The sequence below is a fragment of the Festucalex cinctus genome, chromosome 12 (assembly GCF_051991245.1).
Source record: "Festucalex cinctus isolate MCC-2025b chromosome 12, RoL_Fcin_1.0, whole genome shotgun sequence".
Classification (NCBI taxonomy): domain Eukaryota; kingdom Metazoa; phylum Chordata; class Actinopteri; order Syngnathiformes; family Syngnathidae; genus Festucalex; species Festucalex cinctus.
The window spans coordinates 22,354,082-22,379,054 of record NC_135422.1 but is presented as its reverse complement, the minus strand read 5'-3'; the positions used below and the strand labels follow the sequence as shown (position 1 = coordinate 22,379,054).

The 24,973-nt window shown below is 42.6% G+C and overlaps 1 protein-coding gene and 3 long non-coding RNA genes across 6 annotated transcripts in view; 2 read left to right on the top strand and 2 right to left on the bottom strand.

Moving 5' to 3' along the window:
- Positions 1–11,734, bottom strand: part of gjb9a (gap junction protein beta 9a) — a 19,074-nt gene extending 7,340 nt beyond the window's left edge. Inside the window, exons 1-2 of one of the 3 annotated variants that reach the window (XM_077539218.1) lie at positions 11,716–11,734; positions 1–78 (exon numbers count right to left, since the gene is read on the bottom strand). The exon at positions 1–78 is cut by the window's left edge and continues 138 nt beyond it. In XM_077539218.1, coding sequence (XP_077395344.1) covers positions 1–33 — 33 coding nt within the window. In that variant the 5' untranslated portion in view covers positions 34–78; positions 11,716–11,734. Of the gene's footprint in view, positions 79–196; positions 1,023–5,454; positions 5,620–11,715 lie in introns of those variants that run through there. The other 2 variants (XM_077539217.1, XM_077539220.1) reach the window with 2 other exon arrangements.
- LOC144031967 (uncharacterized) lies at positions 9,501–11,201 on the top strand. Its single transcript, XR_013287642.1, has 3 exons — positions 9,501–9,567; positions 9,642–9,703; positions 10,506–11,201. It is a non-coding gene; the product is annotated as an uncharacterized LOC144031967 (long non-coding RNA).
- Positions 11,735–11,746: 12 nt separating the features above from the next.
- Positions 11,747–12,380, bottom strand: LOC144031795 (uncharacterized). Its single transcript, XR_013287609.1, has 3 exons — positions 12,293–12,380; positions 12,150–12,211; positions 11,747–11,960 (listed from the first exon to the last, which is right to left on the bottom strand). It is a non-coding gene; the product is annotated as an uncharacterized LOC144031795 (long non-coding RNA).
- A 7,752-nt stretch (positions 12,381–20,132) lies between these two features.
- On the top strand, positions 20,133–21,478 carry LOC144031769 (uncharacterized). Its single transcript, XR_013287605.1, has 3 exons — positions 20,133–20,568; positions 20,763–20,832; positions 21,308–21,478. It is a non-coding gene; the product is annotated as an uncharacterized LOC144031769 (long non-coding RNA).
- Positions 21,479–24,973: the final 3,495 nt, after the last annotated feature.

Sequence of the window (24,973 nt, the reverse complement as noted above, 5' to 3'; positions counted from 1 at the left end):
GCTCAACAGGCTTTCAAGTCCCGACCAGTTCATCCTTGCGGTCTGAACTTGTCTAGGTTATAAAAACAAGTGCGCCTCCTGTAGGAGAAAGCAGAAAAAAAAATGTTGTTAAAGTAGACAGATCATTGGTGAATCATGGCAACACAGGGCAGTACAATAATCATGTTACACCACCGTCAATAAGGATTTGCCACACCTCGCTCAGTGTAACGTCAGTGTGCAACACATAAGCCCAGCGTGCACAGACTTGCATCAAGTTCTTCATACCAACTCCATAATCAAAGAGGAAGTGCGTATTTAGAAAAACACAGCTTTGGGGCCTCCATTCTAAAACAAAGACAACCGATTTCTGACAGCTCAATGAAAAAATATAGAATACCAAACATCAGTTATCATTGACGTGAGTAATTTGATCAGTATTGTGGGTATAAAAAGTGTACACATCCCTGGTCAAACGCCAGGTTTTTGTGAAACTGAGACCAAGATCATTGCGAAACTTTTTCCACTACCTGTACAACTCAACTGAAAAGAAATTTCTTTTCAAAGAGGGAAATACATTTAACGGGCATAATGGAACGATATACGCGTGCTTACATTCAAATTAACTAGTCCCATTTCAAATGGAAATCCTAACACATCTGCCACTATTTGTCATGCATCTGATTACCCCCAATTGGAGTTCATATGTTCGAGTAGGCTTTTCTTGACTTTTTTGGGGGTGGTTTTGAGCCTCTTTTTTTAAGATAAGACTTCCATCTTGCCACCAAACGTTGTCACATTATTGAAGAGGGTGTCACAATAAACAGCTCCTTCAATACTGTCATGGAAAATCACCATTGATTACCACGCGAACGATCGGGAATGGGGATAGATACACGAAGTCCACAGCCATTATCTCGTTTAATGAGGATACCCGCTTACATTGTCTGTTGAGGTCAGGGGTGTCAAACTCATGTTAGCTCAGGGGCCGCATGGAGGAAAATATATTAACAAGTGGGCCGCATCGTTCAAATAATAGTATATAACTTAAAAACAATTGCCGTCAATTATACTCAGATTTGTGTGCCAGCCCTAAATTCCGGAACGCAACTGTAATCATAGTGTTCCAAAAAATAATACAAATGCAAATGGAACGCAGCAAAACTGAGTCCTGGACATGTTAAATCGACCTGTTTTGCATATATATTGTTCCCAGAATGCATTGCGTGGCACAGTTAATGACATTATAAGGATGTTAATCCTTGTCATATCTATTTGTTACCAGTAATTGAATTTGTATCGTATTTAACACGTTTGTCGGTCTATGATTAAAAATAATAATAACAATAATAATAATAATAATAATTAGGGCTGCACGATATTGGAAAAACATGCGATATGCGATATAGTTGCTGAGCATAGCGATGTCGATATTGCGATATTTAACATGTACCTAAAGAAATTACATTTTTATTATCTAATGAAAGAATTAAAATTTTTTCATGTGGCAAAATAATCCAAATCAATGTATTCTTAATTGATTATAATTACCTCTCGATAATGTTCAACTATTGGATGGCAGTGCACTTTTTCGTTAAGTACACTGTGTTCCAACTATGTTTTGCATTTGCATTATTAGGGTTGGAACACCCATGGAACTAGGGGCGTGGAAACCAAATAAAAAGAGAGGGTGAGGAGGGGATTTTTTTTCAGCAGTAGTGAATTGTATCAGTCAGTTCCTCTCCTCGCGAGCCTTGCACTGAGTGTCTTCTCTTCTTTTAAGTCATGTTTAATAAATGTCAAACAGGTAAACCTGACAGTCTGACTGGTCAAATTCAGATAAAAGCATAAAATTCAATAAAAAAATAAAAACATCAAACTTATTGCATGTCTGTGTGATATGCATATTGCATAGGCCAATATCGCAATATCGATATTTTTTCGATATATGGTGCACCCCTAATACTAATAATAATACTAATACTACTACTACTAATAATAATAATTATAAGAATAATAAGAATGATTAAACAAACCGTAACTTTAAGTTGTGTGTAAAATAATGACATCCAGGACGATTCTCCCGTACAAGTTGCATTGCTCCTCTGAGGACTGCTTGTGAAGTTACAAATTTTATATATTTTGATTGTGGCCGACTGATTAATTAGTCCGCCATTACATTTATTTATTTATTTATTTTTTACTTTACAAAATCATCTCGCGGGCCAGATTAAACCCCTTTGCGGGCCTGATCCGGCCCGCGGGCCTTATGTTTGAAATCACTGGTCTAAGTTGAAGATATACTTTGGTCACGTTTCCTTTTCCACACAGACACGTCTCCATGCCAAATGTGAGTGCGCCCCAATTAAAGGGAAAGAAAGGAGCTGTTTTGATTGGAAATAAGTGGAGTCATATGTGTTCGCACCCACAAATGGCACTTATTTTTTTTAAATATGCCAGCTAAGCGCAAAATTGCAAAATTACCAACACCTGGTCTACACCTGGTATGCGGAGATTTATATATGTCAGATGAAAAGTCTTTTATCAATGTAGTGGAAGTTGAATGCTTCCAAAGTCATCCAATGTAACCTTCTTAAAAAAAATACGTTTCAACTTCGTGAAACCTCCTTTGCACAAATGTCAGTACAGTGGGACTCCAGAATCAGTGATGTGTCTTGCTCTTTCTTTGTTGTTGAGCATTTCAATTTTTTGTAATTAATACATTAGACAGTATAACGACGAAAGAGTGTGGTTGACTTCATTCATTCTTCAGTTGCAGCTATGCAACCATATTCAAGTGCGTGTGTGCGTGAATGTGTGCATATGCCTTTAACTGATTTAAGCTGACGAGTGAGTGAGCACAGTGGAAATATTGATGTGTATGAGGTTAAAGTGGTTCAAGCAAGAAAAGGCCAGATGTAACCAAGTGTATGAATCAAGCATTAAGCCTTTGTGCACGTTTGAATCTCACATATCATAAAATGCTGGCAAACACCAAGGCAATGTTACACAGTTTTCATCTCATTCAAGAACAAAGAAACACGAAATGTGAAAAGTTTTCCATAGTCCTTTCTGTGACTGTTTCGAAACAAAAATTCCATTAGAATCAATTCTATTTGTGATAATAATGAATGCCAACTTTTGCTTTGTTTTGTCGTACAAATCTAAAAATAAGTTAGACAAGTTATAGTAAGACTAAACCGATGAAACGTGACATCGGCAGAATGAACAGAGAAGTTACGTGGGACTTTCTGAAGACATGCAGCTGCGTTTTAACTTTTAATTGTGAAGCGCATAAATTAAGTTCAAGTTTTGGTAACTAACTTTTCTCCCATTTTCATATGGATGTTCATCCCCTTGATGCCCTGCCACTAATCATTTATAGTAACTATACATGCAAGCTAATTTTGATCAGAATACAAACTGTCAACATATCCATATCTTGAGTAACAGTATATGGTATATCAATCAAAATCATTAGTTTCACCCCAGAACAAGCAAATGACGTCATTAATACCATCCAAAGTCACGTGTTTATGAAATCAAATGCACGTTTCAATTTTCCCACCACACTCAGAATACAAGCAGAAACAATCGTCAGTAAAATCTATATTGAGAAGTGTGAAGAATTAAGAGATATTTGAATAAATGAGCAATTGTATGCAAAATGGCATCGGATTTGTGTGACAACTGATCACTCTAATTGGCTATGATAAATAATGACTTTTCGGATACAGAGTGGGTCGCAAGAATGCGAATGACAGGCGCACATATACGGCCAACCCTCAGTGAGGTGAATTGTCACTCACAAATTTCTGTCCCTAACAGAGCTGACTTTGGGCTGCATATTTTACTCTTCCTAGCCATACAATACTGTACCCAAACAGGAAGTTCAAAAACATGTGTATCACTCTCATATGTCAAAATAAACTCCTTTTAATGATCCCTTTTGCCATCACCTGTTGCTTCAGTGGGAGCCTTCACGCACAAAGAAAATGTAACTCCTATTTGTGGACTCACCGAGCTGAAGTCTCAAATTAGGTGTGCAAGATACATGTCAAACTCAAACTACGGGTGTTCCACCATCAATGCGGGCCAGACAACAAATATTGTGCTGCGTTTGTTTAGTCCGTTGTGCAACAAGAGGTGAAGGTGTGGCAGGACGGCTCAGGACTGCCACCATGACAATGCACCTACTCACAATGCCCTGAGCATCTGGCAGTTCCTGGCCTAAAAGAACATCATTACGATAGAGCGTGCATCGTGCCCTTCTGACCTTCTGCTCCTTGTGTTTTTTCCCTCTTTCAAAAACTCAAGGGGGTCATCAACGGGCTCGTTTTGTATACATGAATGACATTAAGATCACTGTGACAACGAAGGTGTGGCAGAGAAGAGCTTGGGAAAAAGCAAATTGAGGCTCCACTATATTATAGAATATCACAAGCTATAGAAAAAGTCAACGGCAGCACGGTGATCGAGTGGTTAGCACATCCGCCTCCCAGTTCTGAGGACTTGGGTTCGAGTCCAGGCTCCGGCCTTACTGGGTGGAGTTTGCATGTTCTCCCTGTGCCTGCATGGGTCTTCTCCAGGTACTCCGGTCTCCTCCCACATTCCAAAGACATACATGGCTGGTTAATTGGGCGCTCCGAATTGCCCCTCGGTGTGCTTGTGAGCGCGGATGGTTGTTTGTCTCTGTGTGCCCTGCGATTGGCTGGCAACCAGTCCAGGGTGTCCCCCGCCTACTGCCCAGAGCCAGCTGAGATAGGCTACAGCATCCCCCCGCGACCCTTGTGAGGAAGAAGCGGTCAAGAAAATGGATGGATGGATGTATGGATGGATAGAAAAAGCCAACTCCATATTAAATAAACAATACAAACAGCCCTCATACTCTTAGGCCTGCATTCTTTCTGTGTTAGTCAAAGCTCACCCACTGAATCATTTGGTTTGGAAAAAACAAGATTTGAAAGGAGATGTATGTTTATAGATGAAATGGAAGCAGTCGAGCCTTTTCTACTTTGACTAAACGCCTTGGGCTTTTCATGGCATCTCTCTGCTGCCCCTTTTTGACCTTTCAGTGATGCTTGACGGCGGCATCTTATCATAATGTACATTCCCCCCCACCCCCCGCAATCAGCAAACCTTAACAATCAACAAAACAGCTCATCAAGCCCTTACAGGTTGTGTATGTTGATTGTAATGTTATCACGAATGACAATTAATCATCTTTTTTTCATTTACAACTTGTAAAACTAAAGCACAACACAATTAATAACATAGGTTGCACACACTTCCCCTGTTTGATGGAAAACGAGCCACAATTTTTGTTTGACTAACTTTTCGACTGAACATGTTTTCTGAAGGTCTGTGTTTAAATGTTGAAATCCAGCTGCCTACATGCTCATGTGTTTGTTCAGAGAAGATCGTTCAGCTTGCGAGACCGGGAAACGTATGGCAAGAAACCAGATTTCAACTTACCTGGTGCCGAAACCTTCCTTAAACTCTAAAATGTAATTTCCCCAAACAAACAAGAACGTATCCGTTTACAACAGCTCAAGTAAGGCTGTGAAACAGCTGTTAAAAATGATTTAGCTCTTTTCTTCCTTTCCGGGATTGTCTGATCTTGCTCCCCCTTTCTCCAGAAATCTTGCCAAACCAGATTCAGCTTCTACGTCATCACATACACACACTACACACACACACACGCCCTGTCTTGTCAAAGAGAGACTCAAGCTATATAATAAAACACCCAAAGGAGTGAGAAACAAACAGTCAGACTTATGCTTTACTTACCCATGTAAAAAGTTTTGTGTGTATGCCTGAGTGTGTGCTTTTAGGGACACGTAGTGCGTGCGCCAGAGCCACACCCGTCTGTCCCACACATTATGTGAACTCATTGGAATGAAATGTTTTGAGAGGTTCTGTGTACGAACATTATTACAATAATATAATGATCATCTTCTCTAACGTCCTCTTACTAACTTCTCCCTACCTATTTCCAGTTCCTCTTATCATCATAATTTGTTCAGCCAAATTTTCTAAAGCAGTGGTGTCAAGCATAAGGCCCGCGGGCCGGATCAGGCCCGCAAAGGGGTTGAATCCAGCCCACGAGATGATTTTGTAAAGTTAAAAAAAAAAATTGTAATGTCGGACTAATTAATCAGTCGGCCACAATCAAAATATATCAAATTTGTAACTTCACAACCAGTCCTCAGATGAGCAATGCAACTTGTACGGGGGAATCGTCCTGGATGTCATTATTTTACACACAACTAAAAGTTACGGTTTGTGTAATTATTATTATTATTATTATTAGTAGTAGTAGTATTTTTAATCATAGACCGACAAACGTGTTAAATGCGACACAAATTCAATTACTGGTAACAAATAAATATGACAAAGAGCATCCTTAACGTCATTAAATGCGCCACACAATGCATTCTGGGAACAATATATATATGTAAAACAGGTCGATTTAACACGTCCAGGACTCAGTGTTGCCGCGGTCCATTTACATTTGCATTATTTTTTGGAACAATATGATTACATACAGTTGACCTCCGTAATTTAGGGCTGGCACACAAATAGCAAAAATCTGCGTATATTGACGGCAATCGTTTTTAAGCTGAACACTGTTATTTTACCGATGCGGCCCACTTGTTAATATATTTTCCTCCATGCGGCCCCTGAGCTAACATGAGTTTGACACCCCTGTTCTAAAGTCATAAAAAGTCTGTAAATGACTGCTTGTTATACGTTAGGGGTGTGCTCAAAAAATCGATACGGCAATATATCGTTGCGGGCCTCATTACAATACACGTATCGATACGCATGCGTCAGAATCGATTTTGCTTGCTAACTTTAAATAGGCGGTTAATGTTCGCCTTTGCAGCTTGCATTGTACCTAAAAATAGAAACCAGCAGCGTCTTTGAAGTTAATTGCCTTCAATTAATGCAAAAACAGCTCACCAGTGATTGGACACTGTGTCTTACTAAGAAAAATTAAAGCAGAGGAAGAATATCAACATTTATTTACTTATATAGTTAACATGGCACATGTCTCTGTACCAATTTTCCTATATTTTGTTTAAAAGAAACAAAATAAAATGTGTCTTATGTGGGATACATATGTATTGCAATACGTATCATATCGTGGCCCCTGTATCGCGATACATATCGTATCGTGAGGTTGGCGGCAATACCCAGCCCTATTATACGTGTTTGTGCTTTTGTGATGCGCCCAGCCCTGTGATTGATGTGCGACCAGTCCAGGTTGTACTCCCGCCTGTCATTAAACATAAGCCCCAAACCTAATGATGTTGGGTGGATGTGGTGCTACAAGAAACAATAGTAACAGTGACAGTAAGCAGGGAAAATGTGTAGAAATACATTCAACTGATTAAATAATTTATTGGGGAGGGGGAAATTTAGTTCACCCTATTTTTTAAGAAACACTTCTTTTTTTTTTAGAAGAAGAAGAAATAAGTTCCCTTTATTTGTGAAAAAAAATATTCTTGTGTATAGTCGCATCAATCAATCATATTTTAGCAATCATATTTTTAAAACAAATAATCACATTTTTTTAAAAGCAAAGAGTTGGCTTTCAACATTTATCCCCATGAGATAATTTTTGGAGAAAATGTCACTTCTATACTTCGTTTCATGAGTTTCATTTTCATTATGACATTCATTTGCAATGCACCGCTGTGTTAAATCCTGCTATGAAACATTAGGCCTAATCCTTCAACAAGGAATTTCTGTTGTGGCGTAAACATTCAATTCCACGGCATCATTAATTAGGTGACTATTCTTGTTTCTGATGACGTGTAAAGATGATTTGTTGTAGATGATGGCGGGGGGGTGGGGGGTTGTTTGAAGGGGGAATTTATTTAACTCATTCACTGCCATTGATGGAAAAAAAGACGTCAAATGATGCATTTTTGCTGGGCTGGCAGTGAATGTGTTAATCATATTTCTTAATAAAATAGATTTTTTAAAATGGAAAAAAAATTATTGTTGAATTTTTTTTACTTTGAGTGTAATTGCATCAGAGAAGGAAAAGTAATTTATTTATTTTTTTTTGCATATTGCTTTTTCTTTGTGGCTGCCAATCAATCTGCCAAAAAGTCAAGACGGCATTTTACAAAAATCAACCACATTGGCGCTAAAAACGTCTTTTAGCGAGCAAAAAGGCGAAGTTGAACTTGTGCTTTTCTACGGAAGCACATTGCATTTGCTTGAAGAAAAAAAAAAAAAAAAAAAAAAACTGTTTTTCTGAATATTTTTATTTCGGGAGCTTTGTTTTGAGTAGCCGCGACCCTTGTGAGGAATAAGCGGTCAAGAAAATGGATGGATGGATGTTTTGAGTAGTTTTTCTGTTTTTTTTTTAAATATATATAATTAATATAAATATATATAATTAATATATGTGCGCTGTCAAAGTTTTTTTTTTTGTCACTCACTCACTCACTCACAAAAGCCTACGTTTGTGAATGAGTGAGTGAAGAAAAAAAAATCCGTTCGTGCTTTCAAATTGCCGCGGGAGTGACGTCACGCAGCCGACACATTCGCCCCGCCCCGTTTGCGACCCCCCCCCCCCCCACTGCTCTGCGATTGGCTGGAGGGGTGTAGCACTGTCTTTCCACAGAAACGTCCCACTGTTTACAAAACAAACACAAAATGGCAAAATACAGGTTGGGGGTGGGGGTTTAGGACGAAATCACCACCAAAGATTAACATAAACACAGATGTGTAGACTGAGAGAAAGTTAAAGTGTGTACATCCTGTATTTAAAAAATGCATTTTCCTGAGTGAATCCGGCAGACTACGCCTTTAAAGTGAAGCCTTGCTGAAATGTGATGCTCTTGTTTTAAGTTCCCAAAAAATACTGCACATTTTTACCGCTTTTCCATTAGCCCCGCACGGCACGCTACCACACCGCATGGAACGATGCTACACACGCGATGGGGGCGGGATCATTTGAACTGTCCAAGCTTGCACACTTGCAACGTGTGTGGCTCTGCCATAACATTTCACGAGTGGCAAGTCGCACGAACATTGAACCATATTTACAATTTCATATGGACCACCATTGATGAAATATTTTGACCTTGATTTTGCGGCCGGCTCGCTTTGCAGTGCTATTTCAGAACGGAGATAACGTTTTACACAAACCTCAAATTACAGACACTCATATTGTTTTTCATTTCCCATAGGGTCAATGACAATGACCCACTCTTACAATCTGTAAAAACATCACATCATGAGTGACTTAATCTTCATCAGCCATGTTCTCAAACAATCTTAAAAGTAGTGTCTAATGGAAAAGTCGGGATTCAGGAGAACATCCTACATCCAACAAAGGGCACATCACACTGATTTAACTTTGAAAGATTTATCCTTAAAATGAGTTGTAAATGAATTATGAGAAATGGCCACTAGGTGGCAGTTGTGTACCGTCAGCCTGGGGTGAGGCGGTAATTAAGGTTAAAAGGTTTCACCTGCTGAGGGGACAGTCAGCTTCACTCATTGTTTGGCACGTAAAACATGCTGCTCCGTGTGTTGCTGTTCGGGTCCTGATTATTTCTGCATGTAAGTTGCTTCGACAGTTTCCATGAGCATTTTATTATAACTATTGTTGTTTATCTGTTCACATATTTGTGTAGGCTGTGGATTCACCTGAAGTGATTGTTTCAACTGTTTTTGCACCCTTGGTTTGTGGAACGAGGTGCGTTATTTTGTCTTGAATTATTTGTTAAAGGATTGTGATGGCTGTTTTAATATTAGATTAAATGTATGTTTTATATTTTGGAAATTGCTTATATTGTGTATTAAATTTTGTGTAGTTATGTAGGTTTTTGTTGAAAATTTGATATTGACCCTTTTGCTTTTTTTGTATTTCTGTTTCATAGTTTTCACAGTGTCGGAAAATAAAACGCCTGTATGAAACTCCCCCATGTGTTCTCATACAGAGTAGATCACAATTATAGCAATTATATAATTTAGGGAGATACTGCTAAAATCTAGTGACCACCAACATTAACTGGGCAGATCCAGGTTTGACAGTCAGACAACCATAATAGAGACCTTTTGAACGACTCTGAATTGGCCACAATAGAAGAATGCTGTTGCAGTAGTTGCCTCCATTCTGTACACTGATTTCTCTGATTGCATGTTAATGTGAAAATTTTAAATTAAAAAGTAGGCAAGAAAAAAGGCTATATAAATGACACTGCTTTTTCCTGTAAAATTAGGTGTAAATAGGCATCAATGATCTGGTGAAATAGAAATAAGGTTACTGGATATGAAGACAGACGTGTCTTCAACTTATGCTATTAGTGTGTAAGTGCTTTGACCTCAGACAGCCACTTCCTTCCAGGCAGGCTTTGGAATAAGCTGTCATACAATATCTATGGTCCAACAATGGCTTCAAATTCTTTTAGAGACTGTAGTTTGTGCACTGCAACACAGGACATGCAAAATTAATGTTGTGATTAATTCCTAAAAAAAAATTTCCTCCCCTCACACAGGTCAGTGCACAGGTATGCAAACAAATGACCAAGAGTCTTACTCTATTCAAACTGGCACATTGCTCCTCAAGACTGCAGGTCAGTTCTGGGATGGGTCCTTGAGACTGAGCAGGCATCACAGAAGATAAATGGGAACACACCCTAGGAGAAGAATGGAGTCTTTGGGTAGACTCTTGGTTTAAAGGGTTAGTTGTGGGTTTTCCAACGTGCACGATAACAGATGCTCTCTGCGTACCGACACTAGAGATGGTACTGTCTTCTCGAGATATACCAGGGCAAGCTTCCTCAACTCCCATGCTGCTTCTCTTATATGGCTTCAAGTGACTTATGTTGTATTTTTTCTTTAAAATTACATCTTTCATACTTTTTAACGAGGCAGTCTTTCCCAACAGTGCCTGTATTATGTAAGGCCCACTGTAGTCTGGTTCCATCCTTGCACCTTTCCGTCCTTTCTTCCTCATTTTGAGCAAGAGCACTTCATCCCCTTCTTTGTACTCTACATGTTGATACTTCTTAGTGGCTTTCTTTTCAAATGCCCTGGCCATTTTCTCTTGGGATGACGTTACATTGTGTTGTCATGTTGCGCCTCTTCCTTCTCTTCAACAAATGTGTTGTAGTCTTCTGGTAATGTAAATATCGACAGCTGAAATGTAAAAATGGACAATTGTTTTGTAATAAATATCATGCAGTATTGTATACTGTGAACAAACATGCTTAAAAAAGTATACATTTAAAAAAATTATTACAACTTGTCAGGCACACAAGAGGGACGTGTGGGCAGAGTACAATCACCAGCAATAATACTAAACCATAAGACAGAAACTGACTGGCATTTTGACATTTGGTGATACGAAATCTATCCGCTCATTGACAAGCACTGGACTTAAGATCTTTGTAATTTAATTTGTGAGGATTATTTTGATTTCAAAATGTGATGAGATATCTGACTACTATGACAGTGAGGCTTCTATGACAGTCACAGGGAAGGTTTGTTTTCACCGTATAAAGGACGCATTTGCATTGGGGAAGTGTCAGAAATGCCCAGATGTTTGGAGATGTCAGGAGTTTAAAAAAAGAAAAGAAAAAAAACATTACACACATAAATAAGACATTGCAAAAGGCTTTTTTTTTTAATAGGAAATTAATTGCAAACATCCGGGCATTTCTGATATTTCCACAAATTGAACAGAAATAAAAAATAAATATATACCTGAGTGAATATATACCTGATGATCTACTTTTCGTGGGTGCAATGCAGTTGTCGTAGTTTCAAGTGAGCCACCGTGCTAGCCTTTTACTCCTCAGTCTTTTTGCGGGGTTTAGAATCACTGCCAGCATCCAAAAGAATCTCATCCCCTCTTTGAGCATCCGTTGGCCGCGCACAAGTTCACCATAGCATTTGTAGCTGCCCTTTGACTCAATGAGTGGGTGTTTTATTTTCAGACACTGTGAAAACTATGAAACAAATACAGAAAGAAAGCTAAGGGTCAATATCAAATTTTCAACAAAAAGCTACATAATTAACTACACAAACTTTAATAATACAAAATTAAGCACTTTCCAATATATAAAACAGACATTTAATCTAATACGAAATCAGACATCATAATCCTTTAACAAATAATTCAAGACAAAATAACGCACCTCGTTCCACAAATCAAGTGTGCTAAAACGGTTGAAACAATCACTTCAGGTGAATCCACATCCTACACAAATAACCAGTGCATGAACAATCAACAACGGTAGTCATAATAAAATACTTATGGAAACTGTCAAAGCAAACTTACATGAAGAACTAATCAGGACCTGAACAACAGTAACACACGGAGCAGCATGTTTTACGTGCCAAACAAAGAGTGAAGCCGACTGTTATGTCGCCTGAGCAGGTGAAACCTTTCAACCCTAATTACCGCCTCACCCCAGGCTGACGGTACACAAATGCCACCCAGTGGCCATTTCTCATAATTCATTTACAGCATTGGCCGCTGATTTATCAACTGTTTGACCTATTTTCTAGCTCGAGATTATTTTCTAATTCACTCGCATTGACGCGCTGCCCCCAACAGCAAGGGGCGCACTTCAACGTGACGTCACACTGGAAGGGTCTATTATTGATTTAGGGTATAGCATTAAACTAGCTAATTGGCCATTCGGCTAATGTATTCTCAGTTGTTTGTGCTGTCTGAGAGCGCTACTTCACAACAAAATTATTGGTCGGACTCAGGAATAGAGAGAGAGAGTGAGAGAGGTTGGGTGTGTGCGCACAGGGGGCGCATATAGGGGCTTTGTTTCCCCCCAGGCGTAGTATAGCTTTTCTAAAAGATTGTTCCCTCAGTTAACTGTTTATTAAAAAAAAAATAATAATTAAAAGGGCACTTTTTGAGAGAGGGCAGAGGGGCAAGGGTATCAGCACCACTACGGGTCTACTTGTGCGCACCAGTTCTCTCTACCATACATTAGAAGGAATAGTGAATATTTTGTTGTGGTGTGGATTTTAGATCTCAATGAGAAAAGCGTTGCATCCAGGTATACATCCCAATCGTTTTGGTCCTGGTTTACAAGCTTCCTCAGAGCTCTAGGAAGAAAAATAAAAACATGTTCATTCAGAACGAAAGTGGTGTGACTCTACAAGTTCTCAGAGAAACAACAGTATAACATGTTTACCATTTAATGTTTGTCATTGTTTTGTTCATCCAAACCATTTGTTTGTGGGTGGTTGGCAGCTGTGACGCTCCTCTTAACTCTTTAAATACCATGTATTTTCTGAAAAGATAACCCATAGAATCCCACCGATTTCGACCATTTTCACTAATTTTCAAGGCTGACTAGAACATTGTGTTATGACTCATGTTAGGTACCATTTGAAAGATTGGGTTCTGCTCTTTCATTGAAAAAAAAAAGTATGGTTCTACCTTATTCTGTTCTTTAGTAATCATTTGAAAATGGCTCGGTTGGACATAATTCAAGAATCTCAGGCAAAATAAGGACAAATGAAGCTTATTTTGTGAAATTATGCATTTTCTGCACAACAGTGACTTTGACACTAATATTTTTTGGTTTAGTACGGAAGCGCATTGCATTCACTTGAAAAAAAACTTTTTCTGTCTAATTTTTGGGGGGAGCTTTTTTTTTGTCATTTTTTTTTCTGTTTTTCTGAATATTTTTTTCTGTCATAAAAAAATGTTCAGAAAAAAAAAATATAAAAAAAAAAAAAAAGTTTTGCACAATTAATTAACAGGACAACTGGCTTCACTAAAGCTACGAGTGATGGGATTTTCGGCTCTTTTCGGTGAGCCGGTTCATTTGGACCGGCTCAGTGAAAAGAGCCTCTTTTTGGCTCTCAAACGGCTCTTTTAACTTAGCTTTTTTCTTTTCAATATTTACGACAAATTTACCATACATTTTGATAAATGACTTCATTTCTTTCATAAATACTACTGACTACAAATAGCAACAATTATCAAGCAAATAAAATGTTTTTTTTTGTTGTTTTTTTTGTTTTTTAATTGACCAAAACATAATAGGCTCCCTGCGATTGGCTGGCAACCAGTCCAGGGTGTCCCCCGCCTGCTGCCCAGAGCTAGCTGAGATAGGCGCCAGTACCTCCCGCGACCCTTGTGAGGAATAAGCGGTCAAGAAAATGGATGGATGGATAATAGGCTCCATACAATAAACAAGAAACAAAATTAAAACTTCAACCAACAACAATCAAAATAACAATGAAATAACAAAAATAGTGACTAGTAATTTAATTGCAACAGCAGCAGCGAACAAAACAAAACAAACATTAGCTACTCACCCGGACCTTGCTTTATTTTAAATTTGCATTTAAAAACAAAAAAACAAAAAAAACCTAAACATATCAACTTGGATGGTCTGATCCGGCTCCTTCTCTCATCTGACTTTAACCAATTAAAATGTCTCCAAATGTTACTGCGTTTTCGGCTCATCTTATACAAACCGCGTTTGTGTGTCGTCCTTTCCTCTCCTGTTTTCTCCTCCTCCTGTCTCTCTGTGTCTGCGGCTGCGCAGATGAGGCGGAGCAATGTGCTCCGCGTAAAGTAACACCCCCCCCCCCCCCCCCCCCCTCTGAGCACGGCAGCTGAGACAGTGCCAAACCTCGTTTCAGATGCGTGAAAAAGAGAGTGACATAGGTGTAGAGAGAGAGAGAGAGAGCGAAAATGACGGAAAATGACAAATGATGGAAAATGACGAGGGAGGGTGCCAGGAGGTGGCTCTCATCTTTCACTTCAAAGAGGAAGTACTGGCTCGTTCGCGACCGACACATCACTAAAAGCTACCATTCTGTTTATTGCATTTGGAAAGTTTAGTCTAGTATTTGGATTGATCTTCTGCTGTACGGGGAGTGATAGGACTTTTGACAGCTGTGTTAACTCCTATTTTGTTTTTTTAAAGCGTTTGGTTTTCATTAAATATATATTTGCCGTCCAAATACGCCACTCTTTTTAATTACCTTTAAACTCGGCTGGGACCAGTTACACTCCATAAATGTTACCGAGAGTGAAGTAGCCTTCCCTTTGTCAGTATGTAGCCACATTTTACAATAAAAGAGCAGAAATGTGGGAGCAACACTCTCCAAATCCAGCCATGCAGTTGCAGTGTGCTCCTAAAATGATACCGTTTGTTTTCATCATAACCCATGGCTTTAGTTGCAGATCATTGAGTCTTTGTGAATAATGGACCCAAGCTGTTAGAATTGCTACTAGCTTATGCTGTATTCGGGGATGGTCGGAAGTCGGACTTTTAAGAGTTCAAACCAGGAAATGTGTACGGAGCACCCCCTTGAAGTTGGAAATTCCACTTGCGAAGTCGTGGAAACACAGACTGTGAAGAGTAAAACACAATTTACTCGAGTATAAAACTAGATAGCTTTCTTTAGTCATAAATATTCAACAAAACTTAACGAAACACAACGTACGTGACAGTGTATCCCACTATCTCCCTGCATTAAATTATATAGTGAACTACTGAAGTGTATGGAATGCTTATGAAATAAGATTTAAACAATAAATTAAGCAAAATTGTGAAAAGTTGAGTTTGCTCAAGGTCAAAATGAGCTTTGAGGACCAAAGTAAAAAACAATTTACCACTATCCTCCATTTTGGTTGTTTACTTTCGTCTTCAACGTTTACAGGTCGGAATTGGGAAAAACCAACTCGGATATATCCGACTTCCGACCATCCTCGAATGCAGCAGTAGATGGCAACGACCACACATTAAGAGTTTTCACAAGTGCGGATTGGACAAATGTGTAACCTTCCAAGCCTTTGTATGAGCGCAAACACTCACCCTGTGTCGTGAGGAGGAAATTTGATCAAATAATTGTAGATATCGGAGTATTGCAGGTCCGAAACATTCTTCCTGTCCGTGCTTGATAAGTATCCGAGTTTGGAAATGGACCTAAAATTTTGCAGCACACATTGGTCTAGACTGGGTTTCTTCAGTTGTGGTTGCACCACAGCGTGTTTAAATTGTTTGGGGACTACGCCAGAAGACAGGCTACTGTTGATAATAGCCAGAACTGAATTGCCGATAGTCGGAAGAACCTCTTTAAAGAAATGAGGGGGAACAGAATCATGGGGAGTCAGATGGCTTAATCTGGTCGACATCTTCTAAAGAGTTTAGGGAAATGGCTTCAAATGAATTTAGCACCACCAAGCCATGGACGTGAATGGAAGGGTCAGAGGTGATGTTGGTGGTGGTGAGTGCTCTAGCTTGGTCAATCTTATCAATAAAGAACTGAAGGAAGCTATTGCACATTTCAGGGGAAGAGTTTGTGCAGGTAGGCTGCGGAGGTTTAAGTACTAAATCAATAGTTTCAAATAGTACATGTAGCTTATGACAGTTTGCCTGAATGATATTCGAGAGGTGTTTTTTTTGTTGTTGCCTTTTTCACAGTATTGATTCATGTACAACACTTTGTATACAGCAATACCTGTTCTTAAAACACTTTATAAATAAAGTTGAGTTGAGAGATGTGCCGAGTCTTCAAAGCCTGAATTGAGCAATGAAGCGAGCGTTTCCGCGAAGCGTGTATCGATGCTTGCTTCATTTAGAGGAGTTGAAAATGATGATGTCCAAAGCCTTATTGGCTGGTGTACCACATGACTGTTTTGGGAAATGCTTCAGATTGTTTCACGAAGTTTGAACCCCTCAAGCAGCGGGCCCATTCAAAATGTGTGGATTTTTTTCATCCATCCATCCATTTTCTTGACCGCTTATTCCTCACAAGGGTCGCGGGCGGAGCTTGTGGATTTTTTTATTATTATTTTTTTAGTCATGGCCACTTCATCGTTTGGACAAAGATATTGTACATTTATTGTAGCGTTAGCTGTTTAATTTAGCAAGATAGAGTAGAGAAAACAAGCGCCATCTGGTGCTGTGTAAATGTGTGATCAGAGTACTTGGAAACCTTGCAAGATGGTGTGGTCACTGTCTTAACATGTGACATTCAATGAAGCGGTAGAGCATGCAATTTTTACCCTGGTACATATTATACATGTGGGTTTGAGCCGTGCACATCAACAGGTTGGCAAAATCGCTTTAGTCGCATTAAGGTGATTTATTAAAAAAACAAAACAAAAAACATTTCACCATGTATTTTATTTAACGGTTGGTGTTCCAAGGATATTTAGTACAATAACACCTCGCTGGGAAAGAAAACAATATTGTATTGCAATTCACTTTGTGGCCATTTAAAAAAAAGTAATAAAAAAAAAAAAAAAAAAAGTGCACACAAACTAAAATTATTATGCCACGAGCAGCTTTTACAAGATGGCCTGTTGTTACGTTTCTTCCCAATGACTCACAGCGCAGACGAGACATCTAGTGTTCATATGATTGGTGTTAGCTTTGCAAATTGTGGTCTATCTGAGACACCATAGTACGCATGCTTCAAAGTTGTTGCACTCTATTAGTTCACCACAAAATGATACGAAATGATAGTGATGTCACGCTCGAAGCAGACGCTCAAATCAAGTGTTGCCAATACTGACTTGTTGATTTAGTGCAGAGGTAGGCAACCATGATCCTCAAGAGCCACAATTATGCATGTTTTAGATGTCTCCCTCCTCCAACACAGGCGAGTCTGTCATGACTTGAGTCAAGAAGGAGTGATGTTTGGGTCTTGTCTCGAGGCATGAAGGAGTTGCAACTAGTTTTAGGCTATGTGATGTCATATTATGTGGTGTTACGAATCTTTAATGTTATGTGATGTCAACGATCCTTAAAGCCCCAGTGTGTAGCTCACGACCGCCATCTATCGGTCAAACAAGAGAATGCAATGATTTTTTTTTTTTTTTTTTTTTTTTTTTTTTTTTTTTTTTTTGAAGAGCTCAGAATTGTTCATTCGGTAGTCTTACCGATTCAACGTCTTGTCATCATTGCTCTTTTCCTTTTTTTTTTTTTTTTTTTTTTTTTTTTTTGTGTGTGTGTTTGCGTGCGTGCGTGCGTTTGCGTGCGTGCGTGTGCGTGCGTGCAAATACGTATAAATTTATACTCATTCATTCACCTAAAACCTTATAAATATCCCATTACCCTTCGCCTTAACCAGGTACTTCAGAATCTTGCCAGAGTCGTGAGATTTAAATGGTCAGGAGACCAGAGAAAAGGTCAGAAAAAAAAGAAATAAAGAGAAAAGAAAGGTAAATCAAAGTGACATCCAGCACCGACCAAACACTTCCTGCCTTCCCCATGATTACAAAATCAAAGTCTTACGCCAACCCCGGAAGCCTCTAAATTCCAGCAAATTTAGCGAGATCTCAAGAGCCCAGAGGAAAAACTAAAGAGAGGAAGGAGGGAAGGATCGATAAGGCAGAGTGAGATCAATAGAAGCCAGTACATCCAATCCATCAAAGTGAAGTCCAGCACCAACAAGACCCCTCCTGCGTGGTTACAAAACCGGAGTCTTATGCCAACCCCAGAAACCTCATACTTCTAATAAATTAAGATCTCAAGTGACCAGAGGAAAAACTAAAGAGAGGAAGGAGGGAAGGATAGATAAAGAAAAGTGAGAACCACAGACACCAGCACCAACTGATTCAAGGGGCTGTGGGAGGGAGAGGGTACTTCTGTTGAGTTTCAGTAGATGCTGGTGCGACGGATCTGGCATGCATAAGGACCACCACCAAAGAGAGAAGCCGTCAACCGCGGTCCAGCAAAGCGAGCACCCCCCCCCCCCCCCCCCCCCCGGAATCCCCAGGCCGCGGCAGCACCAAGGCCACCCCCAAGCCACCCGAGCGGACACCGGTCAGCGAGCCGACCCAGACACCCGGAACACCCCCGCCCCAGCCCCGGCCCACACCCCCGAGCCCAAGGCCGCAGAACGAGGCCCAGCGGGCCCCCACAGCGCCCCACCGGTCCCCAGCCCCCATCCCCCCACGACCCCCCCGCACCCCACCCAAACCCGCCATCCACCACGACCCAGGCCCCACCACCCCCGACCCCCAAACCCCCGAACACACCCCGACCCCCAGCACCCAACCCCCCACCCACCCATACCTCCACCCCCCCCCCCAAACAAGCCGCCCCCCCCCCGACGGCCGCCACCCCCCCCCCCCGCGAACCCGGCCCCCCGCGAGAACCCCCCACCCCCCCCCGGAAACCGGCACCGGGCAGCAGCGCAGAGAGGGAAGATGTGCCCACCCCACCTCCAGCCGCGCGAGATTTGCACCGCGGCGGGAGGGGGGAAGCAGAGGAGGAAGCACCAGGGGAGAAGGCGGGACACCAGAACACCGAGCCCGGTGGGGAGAGGCCCCGGTCGTCACGCCAGAGTACAAGTGACACCTAACCCTGTTACTGAGTCCGCCAGCTCGCCGACTGGCGAGCTCTACCCTTACACCGTGAATGTGGCCCCACCCAGTGTATATACAAGTGTGTGCGTGTGGTGCATTAAAATTGGGAGCAGGTGAGTCGGAGCAGAGGGAAAAAATTTCCCCTACTCCGACACACCCGTATCCCCCCCCAAAAAATGAATATGTATATGTGTGGTGCATTAAAAAAGGGAATGGAGGGACAAAGTGGTGGGGCAGGGACACAAATGGGGGGGACCACAGCGCTGCCAGGCACTGCAGTCCATCCCCTCTGATGGCTCCCCGCCCCAACTCACCCCTCCCCTTGGACGTGAGGTGCATTAAAATTGGAGGGGAGTTGAAGGGTGAAGACGGTGTTTCCACCCTTCCCCACCCCACCAAGAAGTGTGTTGTGTGCCCTATGTGTATATTTACAAAGTGTATAGTGCAAGCTAGTGAAGTGAGTAAGAGGAGCGACCAGCGGGGCCTCACCCAACCCGGCGGGTGTAGGTGGCACGCCCGCCCCCCAGCACCCCCACCCCCTGCCGCCCCCCACCTCATCCACCCGGCACCACAATGGGCGGACAGCCAGCGCAGCAGGGCTACCGGACAGCCCACCAGCCACCGGGGCCCGCCCGGGGCACCAGGAGTTATACCGGAGCGGGGCAGGCCCCAAACCCTCGCCCGGCCCCCGGAGCCCGACGCCCGGGCCGGGGAGGGAGCCCCAGGCCCAGGGAGAGGGAGGGGGAGGGGCCGCAGGGCAGACAGGGAAGGGGGGGGGGGGGGGGGGGGGAGCGGGGAGAAGACGACAAGAAGGCGAAAGGGCGGCTGCAGGGCAGGAGGCGGGGGGGGAGAGGAGGAGGGAGGGCGACAAGGGAAAAGGGACCGGGAGGCAGAGGAGGATGGGCGGGAGGAGGCGAGGAGGGAGAGGCGACGGGGGGGAGGAAGGGGGAGGGGAGAGGGAACCACGGGGCACACCGGAGGCCCACCCACCCCGAACCGCGCCGCCGGGCACGGAGCAGCGGACCGCGCCGGGACGGCACCGCCCCGGGCACCAGGGGAAGCACCCCAACACCGCACCCCACAGGGGGCCCAGGGAGCGGCCAAGACGCAACCGCCACCGAGCAGACAACGGAGAGGGGGGGGGGGCAGAATGCAATGATTTTAAGCACGCGAACTACGGTGTCCCAGAGAGACCATACTTCGCCAGCCTACCACCGATTTCACCAGAACAGAAGTGCAAACGTGATGACGTAAGTGAATTGCATTTGTTAGACACACTGTACAGAGCCCTAAATGTGTGATTTAGTCATTTAATTTCAGAATTAATATTTTTGTGGCATTGTTAGGAAATACTGTACGTCAGCTAATGCTAATGGCTATCTATGATCATATTTGTTAGTGCAACTAAAGCATGCAACAGAGAACACACAGTTATGTTTTATAGACATTTGGACCATCTCAAAGAGGGCGAGGAGGGGGCGAGGGAGACGACGAGGAAGAAAACGCGGTGTCTGGTAACGTACAATTACGTCAGCATGGAAAAATAATCCATTCGAGCATGCATGTGAATGGCTCAAAACATACCTTTGCTTGGAATATGTGGTATTTAGATTACATCGTTTGCTGATTTGTTTAGTATATCGTACAAAATAATGGTGTGAAATGAACTACACATCTGCAACTCAGACTCGTAATTCCCCCCGTGTCTTGTTGCTACTAACCACTCAGAAAAGTGCTGTTTACAAAAACATTTGAAACCCTTTATTCAGATATCGATTTGTCACCATGTTGAACAATTTTACCTAATAAATATCACTAAGCAACTTAGTTTTGATTGAAGTTACAACAGCTTCCTTGGACTTCGAAGTGCAGGAATTTACATGGCTTTCACAAATAGTCTTGCTCATGTAATGTGTACTTCATTTGCTCAGTGACTTTCAGTTCATTGTTTGGTACCTGATCTGACATATAATTGTTACCTTCTTGTAGAGACTCGTACAGGAAATGACCCTGGAGGAACATGAAGATATCCAAGTCCAGCTGATAGACTGACACCAAGAAATACTTTTTGACACATTGCTGGCACATCAGCACCACCATGATTTTCCTGTACCTGGATCCCAGACTGCAGTACATTGGTGGACTTGTGGCAAATAAGTGACACTTATGAGGGGGAACAATACAAAGGTTTTTTACCTGGCATATAATTACTCCATGTATGACACTGGTTTGTTGTAGTTTGTATAACTTGTATATTGTTGTTGTGTGTTAATTTGTACATTTTGAATAACAAAAAAATACTACGTATTTCCTTTGGCGTCAACATGCAGTGTTCATTCGACACCTAACCTAACATTATTGTACATGTCCAGAAATGTAAAACATCAAAAGCCTGGAGAATTATTATAAATGCTTGCAATGACAAGGAATTCTTCATTGGCCAATGAATGTAAGGTACAGTATAAAAGATAGTGATTAGTTGTGGGCTGGTCGGATATTCAAATCGCTGTTGTGAGTCCGGTTAGAACTCCAATAAAGAGTCTTGGGTTTGTTTTGCTGATGTTTAATCAGGTTAACTCCACAGTACAGTACTTGATGCTTCACGTGTGTGGTTCTACAAACAAATAATAATAATAGATCAATATCTAAGAATCACAACACAACATAGGGAGATGAGCACTATCTAACTCTAAATACAAATAAATCCACAATGTTAGCTCTCCATTAAATGTGCTCATAAGGCATGCTAATGATTAGCAGAAAACGAATACTCATACAACAAATAAAAAGCGTTCTTTGGTGTTATGAACTTACTTGTCTCACGCACAACGTAGAAGCAGGATAAACTGTCAACTGAGGCTGAACTTAACTTAAACTTAACGGTAATAATTTGTCCAAGTCTTCGCTTGTTACCGTGTCTCGTATCTCTGTCTCACTACTGTGTCCCCTCTTACTTCCTATGATGCCAACTGGAGCTCTAAGCCCCCCCCCCCCCCCCCCCCCCCCCCCCCCCAAAAAGGAGCCAGCATCAGGCTTTTAACGACCTTTTCTACAGCCACCCCCATATTCACCTGTGAATATGAACATAAGTAAAGGATACACAAAGCAGTGATTAATCGTCCTTAGGTAGAGCAGGTAGACTGATTAGTCTCACCACAGGTCGGACATAAGCTCTTCCCTTTACAGTCACTTCAGCAGATCTGATTTGGTTGTCCGGTCCGGGGAACACTTGAGAGACTTTCCCCACCAGCCACAAGGCCCGTGGCAGCTGGTTGTCTATGATCATGACGACGTCTCCCACCTGCAGGTTAGCTGATTCGGTCTGACACTTCTGGTGCGCCCGAAGTCCTGGCAGGTAGTGCCTCAGGAAATGATGCCAGAAATGGTCAGCTAGCACCTGACTGTGCCTCCATCTTCTCCGCCCAAGAATCTCTGACCCTTCATAAACAACTTGTGGTAGCGAGGCATCTCGCCGCCCCATGAGGAGACAGTTGGGAGTGATGGTGTCAGGATCAGCTACCTCTGACGAGGTGTAGCCCCGCGGCTTCGAATTGAGCATCCCTTCGATTTCAATCAGGACTGTGCACAGCACCTCCTCGGTAACTATTTGGGCTCCGATGGTAACTTGAAGAGCAGTTTTCAATGAACGGATTTCTCGTTCCCAGCATCCACCAAAGTGGGGGGACCCAGGGGGGTTGAAGGCAAACTTAATTTGCTGGCCAGCGAGCTGTTGCTTGAGCTCAGGGTGAAGCGCTTGAAATGCCTCCTGTAGTTCTCGCTCACCTCCTCGAAAATTTGTTCCCTGGTCACAGAGAATCTCCTTGGGTTTTCCTCGTCTGGCTACAAAGCGTCTCAGGGCCATTAGAAATGCACACTGTGTCCATACTGGGAATCAGATCGAGGTGGACTGCTCTCGTGGTTAGGCATTTGAATAATATCCCCCACCTCTTTTCATTCCTGCGTCCGATCTTGATGGTGTATGGCCCAAAACAATCTACGCCTGTGGAATAGAATGCGGGTTTAAAGAGACGTAGTCTGGCTGGGGGGAAGTCTGCCATCCGGGGAGGATTTGGTTGTCCTTTCCACTTCTTGCACTCTGTACAGGATCTCTGGTGTCGGCTTATGGCTTCACGTCCACGTAACACCCAAAATTTCCTCCTGATTTCAGCAAAGACTCGCTCTGGGCCCGGATGCTGTAGCTTTGTATCATAATCTTGTATGATGAGTCTGGTCAGAGTGTGTCTGGGGTCCAGGACAATGGGGTGCACTTCATCCACTTGCATGTCAGGGTTACGGCGAAGACGGCCTCCTACTCTGATGAGACCTGTTTTCTCATCAAACTCGGGTGCAAGTAGAAGAAGGCGACTTGATCTGACGATGGGTTTGTTGGCCTTTAACTGGGTGACATCATCAGGGAAAGACTCTCTTTGTGATTGCCGTAAAGCGTCCAACTCAGCAGCAGCATAGGAATCAGCCATGAGGGGGTTCTTGGAATCAGCCGCCCCATGAAAATGGCGCGCAGCAGCATCAAGGAAGCTGTCCCAGGTCTGATATTGGAGCGGATCTGGGAGACTGGAACTGGACATGGTTAGCACGACATGACGTTTCAGCTCACCTTCGGGATCACTGAGCTGGAGGAAGTAGATCGGGCCAGTCACTAGGAGCTTGTTTCAGAAATGCGGGCCCGTCGGTCCACCTGCTGCCTTGGCTGATGGCTTGGAGGGTGAGGCCACGGGTTATATCGTCCGCTGGATTGTCTCGTGAGGGTACATACCTCTATGTGTTGGCTTCTGTCAACTCTTGTATTTCAGCCACACGCGTACCGACAAAGACCTTGTATCTGCATGAGTCAGAGCCCAACCAGGTTAGTATAGTAGCTGAGTCTGACCATAAAGTGCAGCTGCGAATGGCCAGGGTTAACTCTGTGCCGATGACCTTGCAGAGCTGAGCACCTGTCAAGGGAGCACATAGCTCTAGTTGGGGAACGGACTGTTGCTTCTTGGGGGAAACACGTGACCGGGCTGCAAGGAATGCAACTTCAATTTCCCCCTTTGGATTCTCTGTTCTCAGATAAGCTACTGATCCATATGCCTGCTCGGAGGCATCACAGAACACATGAATGTCTCTCATGCAGTTAGGTTGATCTAGGCTGGGGCTAGTGTAGCACCTAGGCAGGGTTATCTTGGGCAGGTGCACTAATTCTGCCTCCCATTCATGCCACCTCTCCAGTAGCTCCTGTGGGAGTTGTGGGTCATCCCATTCTCTGTTCTTTTCCCATAGGTGGCGCACAATGACTTTAGCTCGGGTGGTGTAAGGCACTATGTAACCAAGAGGATCATACTGGCTGGCTAAAACTCTATAGATGTTCCTCATTGTTGTCACGGACCACTCAATGTTTCTGTTTTTGTATGTAAGGGTGTCAGACTTAAAGTTCCAGTGTAGTCCAAGTGCTGGCTCCTGGATGTCAGATTGTCCTTGGCTGAGCCACAACTCATAACTGGATGACCTGATGTCTGGTGCTAGATGATCGATGACATTGGGATGGTTGCTTGCCCACTGCCTCAGCTCGAAGCCACCATCAGCCAGAAGATGGTGCAGTCTATCTACAAGAGTCTTGGCAGCTACTGGACATGTGACACTCAGTAGACAGTTGTC